General features: G+C 46.5%; 1 protein-coding gene across 1 annotated transcript in view; it reads right to left on the bottom strand.

The window, feature by feature from the left end:
• Nucleotides 1–12,500, bottom strand: part of LOC143041317 (G-protein coupled receptor GRL101-like) — a 95,322-nt gene that overhangs the window by 36,135 nt on the left and 46,687 nt on the right. Inside the window, exon 14 of the mRNA XM_076213139.1 lies at nt 10,190–10,261. Within this exon, the coding sequence (XP_076069254.1) occupies nt 10,190–10,261 (72 nt within the window). The remainder of the gene's footprint in view (nt 1–10,189; nt 10,262–12,500) is intronic.

Below are 12,500 nucleotides of genomic sequence, written 5' to 3' on the forward strand. Positions count from 1 at the left end.
TGGATGGGCGGGCTTATAAGGCTCAGCCTGCCTAGCTCAGACGGAATACTGGCCTCTCATTGGCTGAGAGGTGCAGTATGGGATTTTGTCCGGGAGCCAAGGGGGTGGGATTTTGTCTGGGAGCCAAGGGGGTGGGATTTTGTCTGGAAGCCAAGGGGGTGGGATTTTGTCTGGAAGCCAAGGGGGTGGGATTTTGTCTAGGAGCCAAGAGGGTGGGATTTTGTCTGGGATTCACGAGGGTGGGATTTTGTCTGGGAGTCAAGAGGATGGGATTTTGTCTGGGAGCCAAGGGGGTGGGATTTTTGTCCAGGAGCCAAGGGGGTGGGATTTTGTCTAGAAGCTCTGGCCTGATTTGCTGCTGCTCTGGTTACTGGTCCTAGGCGCTGATTGACTAGCTGGACATGTTCCATTTGTTCGCGGGGCTGCTGCTGTCTAAGGGCTTGTTGTTCCTGGAGGGGGTTATTCTTTACAGGGCGCGCGGAAGGGAGAATAAAATCGGCAGCTTGCTGTATGTTGATGGTAGGGCGCTGGCAAGTAATGGATACTGCTTCTGCAATCTGCAGCTTCCTGAAGGCAGACTCCTTGTGAAGAATGTCCGTTTGGTCTAGCAGCTTCTGTAGAGGAGGCTTCATGTTGTGTGTTTCAGTGAAATGCTGGAAAATTGATCCCTGGTTTCTATGGGATTGTAGGCGACGCCGCAGTGTAGAGGAGGTCCTGCCAATGTATGTGCTGGAGCCGTCGCAGCGGCCCTCCTGACATGAAAATTTGTATACAACATTGGTGGTAGCCTCACTCGGGGCCCTGGGCGCCGTGCTATTCCTCATAATCAGGGAACTAATGAGGTTAGGTTTGCAGAATATTCTCAACTCTATGATGGCATTTCTGTTGGTTGGGGTGACTCCTCTCTTGATGATATTCCTAAGGGCATCACACTCCTCGCGGTACCGATCATGGAAAGAATTATGGTGGTAAACGGTGATTTTCTCCTTGGGAGGAGTGGGCAACTGGGTCGAGTCTGCAAACTGGTCCAGTTTTTTCTGTATGACTTTCTCGATGAGATGGTCTGCATAGCCGTTGTTGGTGAGGAGCTGGCGGATACGGTCGAGTTCTCTGTGGATCTCAGTCCAGCTACTACAGTGGGTAAGGGCCCTCTTCACATAGGAAGATATCACGGATATCTTGTATGAAACAGGGCATTCTCCCTTGGCATTGAGGCAGCGGCCCACGTTGGTGGCTTTAGTGTAAACCTTAGTCTTGAAGCCCTGTTCTTGTTTAGAGATGTCCACATCTAGGAAGGGGAGGCACCCCTCTACACTGCGTTCACAGGTGAAGGTCAGGCTGGAATTACCTTCCAGAGCAGTAATCATGAGAGGAACCTCTTCGTCGGTAGTAGTGGTGATGAATATGTCATCGATGTATCTCGCGTATATTCCTGGAGGGGGGTTATTGTTGAAAGTTCTTTCTTCCACCTGGGCCATATACATATTAGCAAAAAGTACCCCAAGTGGGGATCCCATCGCCACTCCATCAACTTGTCTGAATAATTCCCCTTTATGGGAGAGGAAAGGGGCCTCCTTGGTACACATCACTAGCATGTCTCGCAGGACGTCTTCCGAGATGTCAAATACGGGTAGGTCACTTCTATAGACGCGGTCCATGATGATATCGATAGTCTCATTTACAGGAACATTCGTAAAGAGTGATTCTACGTCTAAGGAAGCGATGTCGTGGCACGGTGGAGCTGTGCGAAGCAGGTCTATGAATTCAGAAGCTGAAGAAACTGAACGTCCCATGGGGACGTATGGAGCGAGGAGAGAGTTTAGCTTCTTGGCAACTTGGTAGGTGGGAGTGGTGATTTGTGAAATAATAGGTCTCAGGGGGTTACCTGGTTTGTGGGTTTTTACAGTGCCATAACTATAACCGGGACCATAGTCACCTATCACTGGATTAAAATACTTCGTCGAAGAGTTAGCTCTCTGGATGAGATGATTAATCCTCTTCTTCGCATTCTCAGTAGGATCCTTCTGGAGTCGCTGGAATTTTGCAGGATTATGAAGGATGGAGTCCATCTTGTTATTATAGTCAGCCTTATCCATGATGACGTAGACTGCTGACTTATCTCCTTTGCGGATAATGATGTCATCTCTCTGGCGTAACTCCTTGGCGGCTTCTTTTAAATCTCTAGTGAGGATCTGGCTTCTGTAATTTCCTCTGTCGCGTCCAGATTCTCCAATAAGGTCCTCTCTGATGGTAGGAGAAAGGGTTACCTTTCTTTCATTCTGCAGGGTGAGGAGCCGATCTATCAGGCACTCAATTTCGATTCTCTTACTTTCAGGATGAGGCCGGCGAATGAAATGGCAGTTAAGCCCTAAGTTTAGGAGTGTCTCTTGCTGACTGGATAGGGTGGTGGTAGAGAGGTTGATGAAACCTTGAGCAGGCCTCTCGTTTCTTACAGGTCCTCGGTGTAGTGTGGTGAGCTTCTTCTGGGTTCTGGTGTTAGCAATCCATTGTTGGTGATGTTCGTATTCAACAAGGTGCCCAGTGGCTGCTTGTCTTATATGCTCTTGGTCTGTGGCAAAAGTGGCCCACAAGGCGGCTTTTTCTTCATTGGCTTTTTGGAGGCGGTCTTGGGCATCTTGCAGTCTCTTCTTAAGGGTAATGGTGGTACTATTGCGATTACCTGTGTGTCGGCTATTAATACTTCTGGGGCACAGGTTTTCTCTAAGGCAATTCTGGTTGAAATCAACTGCACTAGTTGCTTTAACAATCTTCAAGACTGTATTCTTTAATCTGGAGAATACTTTCCTATTAGCAACTGAGAGGGACAGGAAGTAGTCATTCATGACTCTCAAAAGAATATACACAGTGTATGCCAACTGATATATTTTTGCATAGTAATAGTATTGAACAACTATTGACTCCACCGAAACTATAGTTTTTCGCCTCGTCGTGAGGCGTCTTCAGGGTGAGGACTGCTTTGTATGATGCTCTGCTATATTGAAGGTCTTCCAACGAATAATGACCGCTGGTTGGATGGGCGGGCTTATAAGGCTCAGCCTGCCTAGCTCAGACGGAATACTGGCCTCTCATTGGCTGAGAGGTGCAGTATGGGATTTTGTCCGGGAGCCAAGGGGGTGGGATTTTGTCTGGGAGCCAAGGGGGTGGGATTTTGTCTGGAAGCCAAGGGGGTGGGATTTTGTCTGGAAGCCAAGGGGGTGGGATTTTGTCTAGGAGCCAAGAGGGTGGGATTTTGTCTGGGATTCACGAGGGTGGGATTTTGTCTGGGAGTCAAGAGGATGGGATTTTGTCTGGGAGCCAAGGGGGTGGGATTTTGTCCAGGAGCCAAGGGGGTGGGATTTTGTCTAGAAGCTCTGGCCTGATTTGCTGCTGCTCTGGTTACTGGTCCTAGGCGCTGATTGACTAGCTGGACATGTTCCATTTGTTCGCGGGGCTGCTGCTGTCTAAGGGCTTGTTGTTCCTGGAGGGGGTTATTCTTTACAGGGCGCGCGGAAGGGAGAATAAAATCGGCAGCTTGCTGTATGTTGATGGTAGGGCGCTGGCAAGTAATGGATACTGCTTCTGCAATCTGCAGCTTCCTGAAGGCAGACTCCTTGTGAAGAATGTCCGTTTGGTCTAGCAGCTTCTGTAGAGGAGGCTTCATGTTGTGTGTTTCAGTGAAATGCTGGAAAATTGATCCCTGGTTTCTATGGGATTGTAGGCGACGCCGCAGTGTAGAGGAGGTCCTGCCAATGTATGTGCTGGAGCCGTCGCAGCGGCCCTCCTGACATGAAAATTTGTATACAACATTGGTGGTAGCCTCACTCGGGGCCCTGGGCGCCGTGCTATTCCTCATAATCAGGGAACTAATGAGGTTAGGTTTGCAGAATATTCTCAACTCTATGATGGCATTTCTGTTGGTTGGGGTGACTCCTCTCTTGATGATATTCCTAAGGGCATCACACTCCTCGCGGTACCGATCATGGAAAGAATTATGGTGGTAAACGGTGATTTTCTCCTTGGGAGGAGTGGGCAACTGGGTCGAGTCTGCAAACTGGTCCAGTTTTTTCTGTATGACTTTCTCGATGAGATGGTCTGCATAGCCGTTGTTGGTGAGGAGCTGGCGGATACGGTCGAGTTCTCTGTGGATCTCAGTCCAGCTACTACAGTGGGTAAGGGCCCTCTTCACATAGGAAGATATCACGGATATCTTGTATGAAACAGGGCATTCTCCCTTGGCATTGACGCAGCGGCCCACGTTGGTGGCTTTAGTGTAAACCTTAGTCTTGAAGCCCTGTTCTTGTTTAGAGATGTCCACATCTAGGAAGGGGAGGCACCCCTCTACACTGCGTTCACAGGTGAAGGTCAGGCTGGAATTACCTTCCAGAGCAGTAATCATGAGAGGAACCTCTTCGTCGGTAGTAGTGGTGATGAATATGTCATCGATGTATCTCGCGTATATTCCTGGAGGGGGGTTATTGTTGAAAGTTCTTTCTTCCACCTGGGCCATATACATATTAGCAAAAAGTACCCCAAGTGGGGATCCCATCGCCACTCCATCAACTTGTCTGAATAATTCCCCTTTATGGGAGAGGAAAGGGGCCTCCTTGGTACACATCACTAGCATGTCTCGCAGGACGTCTTCCGAGATGTCAAATACGGGTAGGTCACTTCTATAGACGCGGTCCATGATGATATCGATAGTCTCATTTACAGGAACATTCGTAAAGAGTGATTCTACGTCTAAGGAAGCGATGTCGTGGCACGGTGGAGCTGTGCGAAGCAGGTCTATGAATTCAGAAGCTGAAGAAACTGAACGTCCCATGGGGACGTATGGAGCGAGGAGAGAGTTTAGCTTCTTGGCAACTTGGTAGGTGGGAGTGGTGATTTGTGAAATAATAGGTCTCAGGGGGTTACCTGGTTTGTGGTTTTTTACAGTGCCATAACTATAACCGGGACCATAGTCACCTATCACTGGATTAAAATACTTCGTCGAAGAGTTAGCTCTCTGGATGAGATGATTAATCCTCTTCTTCGCATTCTCAGTAGGATCCTTCTGGAGTCGCTGGAATTTTGCAGGATTATGAAGGATGGAGTCCATCTTGTTATTATAGTCAGCCTTATCCATGATGACGTAGACTGCTGACTTATCTCCTTTGCGGATAATGATGTCATCTCTCTGGCGTAACTCCTTGGCGGCTTCTTTTAAATCTCTAGTGAGGATCTGGCTTCTGTAATTTCCTCTGTCGCGTCCAGATTCTCCAATAAGGTCCTCTCTGATGGTAGGAGAAAGGGTTACCTTTCTTTCATTCTGCAGGGTGAGGAGCCGATCTATCAGGCACTCAATTTCGATTCTCTTACTTTCAGGATGAGGCCGGCGAATGAAATGGCAGTTAAGCCCTAAGTTTAGGAGTGTCTCTTGCTGACTGGATAGGGTGGTGGTATACAAATTTTCATGTCAGGAGGGCCGCTGCGACGGCTCCAGCACATACATTGGCAGGACCTCCTCTACACTGCGGCGTCGCCTACAATCCCATAGAAACCAGGGATCAATTTTCCAGCATTTCACTGAAACACACAACATGAAGCCTCCTCTACAGAAGCTGCTAGACCAAACGGACATTCTTCACAAGGAGTCTGCCTTCAGGAAGCTGCAGATTGCAGAAGCAGTATCCATTACTTGCCAGCGCCCTACCATCAACATACAGCAAGCTGCCGATTTTATTCTCCCTTCCGCGCGCCCTGTAAAGAATAACCCCCTCCAGGAACAACAAGCCCTTAGACAGCAGCAGCCCCGCGAACAAATGGAACATGTCCAGCTAGTCAATCAGCGCCTAGGACCAGTAACCAGAGCAGCAGCAAATCAGGCCAGAGCTTCTAGACAAAATCCCACCCCCTTGGCTCCTGGACAAAATCCCACCCCCTTGGCTCCCAGACAAAATCCCATCCTCTTGACTCCCAGACAAAATCCCACCCTCGTGAATCCCAGACAAAATCCCACCCTCTTGGCTCCTAGACAAAATCCCACCCCCTTGGCTTCCAGACAAAATCCCACCCCCTTGGCTTCCAGACAAAATCCCACCCCCTTGGCTCCCAGACAAAATCCCACCCCCTTGGCTCCCGGACAAAATCCCATACTGCACCTCTCAGCCAATGAGAGGCCAGTATTCCGTCTGAGCTAGGCAGGCTGAGCCTTATAAGCCCGCCCATCCAACCAGCGGTCATTATTCGTTGGAAGACCTTCAATATAGCAGAGCATCATACAAAGCAGTCCTCACCCTGAAGACGCCTCACGACGAGGCGAAAAAACTATAGTTTCGGTGGAGTCAATAGTTGTTCAATACTATTACTATGCAAAAATATATCAGTTGGCATACACTGTGTATATTCTTTTGAGAGTCATGAATGACTACTTCCTGTCCCTCTCAGTTGCTAATAGGAAAGTATTCTCCAGATTAAAGAATACAGTCTTGAAGATTGTTAAAGCAACTAGTGCAGTTGATTTCAACCAGAATTGCCTTAGAGAAAACCTGTGCCCCAGAAGTATTAATAGCCGACACACAGGTAATCGCAATAGTACCACCATTACCCTTAAGAAGAGACTGCAAGATGCCCAAGACCGCCTCCAAAAAGCCAATGAAGAAAAAGCCGCCTTGTGGGCCACTTTTGCCACAGACCAAGAGCATATAAGACAAGCAGCCACTGGGCACCTTGTTGAATACGAACATCACCAACAATGGATTGCTAACACCAGAACCCAGAAGAAGCTCACCACACTACACCGAGGACCTGTAAGAAACGAGAGGCCTGCTCAAGGTTTCATCAACCTCTCTACCACCACCCTATCCAGTCAGCAAGAGACACTCCTAAACTTAGGGCTTAACTGCCATTTCATTCGCCGGCCTCATCCTGAAAGTAAGAGAATCGAAATTGAGTGCCTGATAGATCGGCTCCTCACCCTGCAGAATGAAAGAAAGGTAACCCTTTCTCCTACCATCAGAGAGGACCTTATTGGAGAATCTGGACGCGACAGAGGAAATTACAGAAGCCAGATCCTCACTAGAGATTTAAAAGAAGCCGCCAAGGAGTTACGCCAGAGAGATGACATCATTATCCGCAAAGGAGATAAGTCAGCAGTCTACGTCATCATGGATAAGGCTGACTATAATAACAAGATGGACTCCATCCTTCATAATCCTGCAAAATTCCAGCGACTCCAGAAGGATCCTACTGAGAATGCGAAGAAGAGGATTAATCATCTCATCCAGAGAGCTAACTCTTCGACGAAGTATTTTAATCCAGTGATAGGTGACTATGGTCCCGGTTATAGTTATGGCACTGTAAAAACCCACAAACCAGGTAACCCCCTGAGACCTATTATTTCACAAATCACCACTCCCACCTACCAAGTTGCCAAGAAGCTAAACTCTCTCCTCGCTCCATACGTCCCCATGGGACGTTCAGTTTCTTCAGCTTCTGAATTCATAGACCTGCTTCGCACAGCTCCACCGTGCCACGACATCGCTTCCTTAGACGTAGAATCACTCTTTACGAATGTTCCTGTAAATGAGACTATCGATATCATCATGGACCGCGTCTATAGAAGTGACCTACCCGTATTTGACATCTCGGAAGACGTCCTGCGAGACATGCTAGTGATGTGTACCAAGGAGGCCCCTTTCCTCTCCCATAAAGGGGAATTATTCAGACAAGTTGATGGAGTGGCGATGGGATCCCCACTTGGGGTACTTTTTGCTAATATGTATATGGCCCAGGTGGAAGAAAGAACTTTCAACAATAACCCCCCTCCAGGAATATACGCGAGATACATCGATGACATATTCATCACCACTACTACCGACGAAGAGGTTCCTCTCATGATTACTGCTCTGGAAGGTAATTCCAGCCTGACCTTCACCTGTGAACGCAGTGTAGAGGGGTGCCTCCCCTTCCTAGATGTGGACATCTCTAAACAAGAACAGGGCTTCAAGACTAAGGTTTACACTAAAGCCACCAACGTGGGCCGCTGCCTCAATGCCAAGGGAGAATGCCCTGTTTCATACAAGATATCCGTGATATCTTCCTATGTGAAGAGGGCCCTTACCCACTGTAGTAGCTGGACTGAGATCCACAGAGAACTCGACCGTATCCGCCAGCTCCTCACCAACAACGGCTATGCAGACCATCTCATCGAGAAAGTCATACAGAAAAAACTGGACCAGTTTGCAGACTCGACCCAGTTGCCCACTCCTCCCAAGGAGAAAATCACCGTTTACCACCATAATTCTTTCCATGATCGGTACCGCGAGGAGTGTGATGCCCTTAGGAATATCATCAAGAGAGGAGTCACCCCAACCAACAGAAATGCCATCATAGAGTTGAGAATATTCTGCAAACCTAACCTCATTAGTTCCCTGATTATGAGGAATAGCACGGCGCCCAGGGCCCCGAGTGAGGCTACCACCAATGTTGTATACAAATTTTCATGTCAGGAGGGCCGCTGCGACGGCTCCAGCACATACATTGGCAGGACCTCCTCTACACTGCGGCGTCGCCTACAATCCCATAGAAACCAGGGATCAATTTTCCAGCATTTCACTGAAACACACAACATGAAGCCTCCTCTACAGAAGCTGCTAGACCAAACGGACATTCTTCACAAGGAGTCTGCCTTCAGGAAGCTGCAGATTGCAGAAGCAGTATCCATTACTTGCCAGCGCCCTACCATCAACATACAGCAAGCTGCCGATTTTATTCTCCCTTCCGCGCGCCCTGTAAAGAATAACCCCCTCCAGGAACAACAAGCCCTTAGACAGCAGCAGCCCCGCGAACAAATGGAACATGTCCAGCTAGTCAATCAGCGCCTAGGACCAGTAACCAGAGCAGCAGCAAATCAGGCCAGAGCTTCTAGACAAAATCCCACCCCCTTGGCTCCTGGACAAAATCCCACCCCCTTGGCTCCCAGACAAAATCCCATCCTCTTGACTCCCAGACAAAATCCCACCCTCGTGAATCCCAGACAAAATCCCACCCTCTTGGCTCCTAGACAAAATCCCACCCCCTTGGCTTCCAGACAAAATCCCACCCCCTTGGCTTCCAGACAAAATCCCACCCCCTTGGCTCCCAGACAAAATCCCACCCCCTTGGCTCCCGGACAAAATCCCATACTGCACCTCTCAGCCAATGAGAGGCCAGTATTCCGTCTGAGCTAGGCAGGCTGAGCCTTATAAGCCCGCCCATCCAACCAGCGGTCATTATTCGTTGGAAGACCTTCAATATAGCAGAGCATCATACAAAGCAGTCCTCACCCTGAAGACGCCTCACGACGAGGCGAAAAACTATAGTTTCGGTGGAGTCAATAGTTGTTCAATACTATTACTATGCAAAAATATATCAGTTGGCATACACTGTGTATATTCTTTTGAGAGTCATGAATGACTACTTCCTGTCCCTCTCAGTTGCTAATAGGAAAGTATTCTCCAGATTAAAGAATACAGTCTTGAAGATTGTTAAAGCAACTAGTGCAGTTGATTTCAACCAGAATATATATATATATATATATATATGCATATATATATATATATGATATGCATATACATGTGTACATGCTTGTATTTACTTATATATGTACCTATGCATACTCCTCCTACACATGTATTTGCGTAAAAATCTATGCTAGTACCTATATAAGTATACATGTGCGGATGTATGTGTAAATGTATTACGTATATATGCACATGGACATGTAGTCATCTAAGTATGTAGGCATGTGTATATGAATATATGTGTATGTCTGTAGTATGTGTTTATGTACGTGATATATATGATACAATTTGTCTGCGTGTGTATGTGTGTGTGTGTGTGTGTGTGTGTGTGTGTGTGTGTGTGTGTGTGTGTGTGTGTGTGTGTGTGTGCGTGTTTACCTACTAGTAGTATACAGGAAATGAACAACGCTCTTCGGGTCCGGTCTCCTACTCGATGTCCGTACATGTGTTAGAGGGGGTTCACACGGTCTAACGGTTCGTCGAACGCGGTTCGACAGACACGTGTTTAAAGTGATGTGTGAATGTGTGAACGGGGTATTTGGTTGTCGAACATGCAACGTGTTCGACAACCAAATACCCCGTGTAAACCCCCTCATAGTCTCGCAACCTACACACGCATCACACAAGCCCTACTTGGAGATACTCACAGCATCTGAATCCGGGAGAGTCCGGTGAAGGTCTGGTCACTGAGTCGCCGGATAAAGTTCCCCCGAAGGGTTCTGCGGAGAATAACAATCTCAGATGAACAAAGAGAACAGAGAGAACTCTTGTAGTTGTCACTTTAATGACTAGATCCCCAAGAGGTGGGGAGGAGAAGAAGAACGAGGAGGATGAGGAGGAATAGGACAAGGAGGAGGAGGAGGAGGAGAAAAGAAGGAGGAGTAGGAGTAGAAGTTGGAGTAGTGTTAGTAGTAGTAGTAGCAGTAGTAGTAGTAGGAGGAGGAGGAGGAGCAGAAGGAGGAGGAGAAGGAAAAGGTGGTGGAAAGTCTGCCCCGAGGGACGCTGAGTACCTGCGGCCGAAGCCATCACTTTTACCCTGTTATGCGCTTTAGTGACTGTTGGGGCAGGTAACAGTCACTGCGGGATTTGAACCCACAATTAAGCAAATGTGAGGCCGGCGTGTTTACTATTACGCCATCACCGCATAAAAAAATATATATATATATATATATATATATATATATATATATATATATATACATATATATATATATATATATATATATATATATATATATATATATATATATATACAGTATATATATATATATATAATTTGGAAGACAAAAACAAATAATGTTTTATAAATTTCCTTTGTAATCATCACATTAATCAGATTTTATTTATTCATTTATTTGTTTATTTATTTATTATTTATTTATTTATTTATTTATTTATCTATTTGTTTGTTTGTTTATTTTGTAGTTCCCACCAGCTGCCTGTGTACCCTCTAGTAGATCTCTACGGGGAGAAACGTTAGTGTTTCGTGTGTGTCAGTTTTTGTGTGTCAGTTTGTGTGTGTCAATTTGTCAGTTTATGTGTGTCAGTTTCTGTGTGTATCAGTTTGTGTGTGTCACTTTCTGTGTGTCAGTTTGTGTGTGCCAATTTGTGCGTGTCAATTTGTGTGTGTCAGTTTGTGTTTTTGTGTGTGTCATTTTCTGTGTGTTAATTTGTGTGTGTCATTTTCTGTGTCATTTTCTGTGTCAGTTTCAGAAAAAAAAGTTTGACATAACTGGTACGTATGTAATGGATTTAAATTGGACAAATTTAGATATAAAAATGAAAGAGGCAAAAATTGGTTTACTATAAGAATGGTTAACGAATGGAATAGACGTTAAAGGACATGGAACTGCCTAGTGTAGACCTTATGTTCTCTTGCAGTCTCTTTCATTCTTATATTCTTTTGTGTGTGTAACACGGTCGATGAAGTACAATTTGACTAACTCGCATTTGTTTAGTTGTGGGTTCGAGTCCCGCATTCCTCTCCGATTCCCCACAATAGTCTCCAAAGCGCATCACAGGGCATAGGTGATGGTTTCAGCCGCAGTTGTTCAGCGCCTCCTGGCGTAGGCTCCTCATTACCTTTGACATTGCGTCGAATGTAAGGAAGTAAGGAAATATATGTTTTATTATATTTACAGTTATTGAATGTGACTGGGAGGATAAGAACAGTGAGGAGGAGGAGGAGGAGGAGCAGGGGGGTAGAAAGAGGAGGAGGACGAGGAAGAGGAGGAGGAGGAGGAAGAAGAAAAGGTGAAGAAAGAAAAGGAGGAGGAGAAAAGAAGGAGGAAGAGGAAGAGAAAGATAAGGAAGAGTAGGAGGATGAGTAAGAAGGAAGAGGAAGAAAAGGAGGAGGAGGAAGAGAAAGATAAGGAAGAGTAGGAGGATGAGTAAGAAGGAAGAGGAAGAAAAGGAGGAGGAGAAAAGAAGGAGGAGGAGGAAGAGAAAGATAAGGAAGAGTAGGAGGATGAGTAAGAAGGAAGAGTAAGAAAAGGAGGGAGAGGAAGAGAAAGATAAGGAAGAGTAGGAGGATGAGTAAGAAGGAAGAGTAAGAAAAGGAGGGAGAGGAAGAGAAAGATAAGGAAGAGTAGGAGGATGAGTAAGAAGGAAGAGGAAGAAAAGGAGGAGGAGAAAAGAAGGAGGAGGAGGAAGAGAAAGATAAGGAAGAGTAGGAGGATGAGTAAGAAGGAAGAGGAAGAAAAGGAGGGAGAGGAGGACGAGATGGAGAAGGATTATATTTGATGAAGGCCCAGATGGAGGCACAGGTGAAGGCACAGATAAAGGCACAGATGAAGGCACAGTGCCACGAATGAAGATACATTGCCACAAGTTTACCCACAAGACACTTCCAGACCAAGTCACAGTCGGGAACTTCACGAGCGGCAGACCAAAATAGAGGCTGGGGTGAGGGAAGGACTGTTGCACTAAATCCAAAAAAGAAGAAGAAAATCTGCCGTT

The sequence above is a fragment of the Oratosquilla oratoria genome, chromosome 30, assembly GCF_046742065.1.
Source record: "Oratosquilla oratoria isolate Oo_2021 chromosome 30, ASM4674206v1, whole genome shotgun sequence".
Classification (NCBI taxonomy): Eukaryota; Metazoa; Arthropoda; class Malacostraca; order Stomatopoda; family Squillidae; genus Oratosquilla; species Oratosquilla oratoria.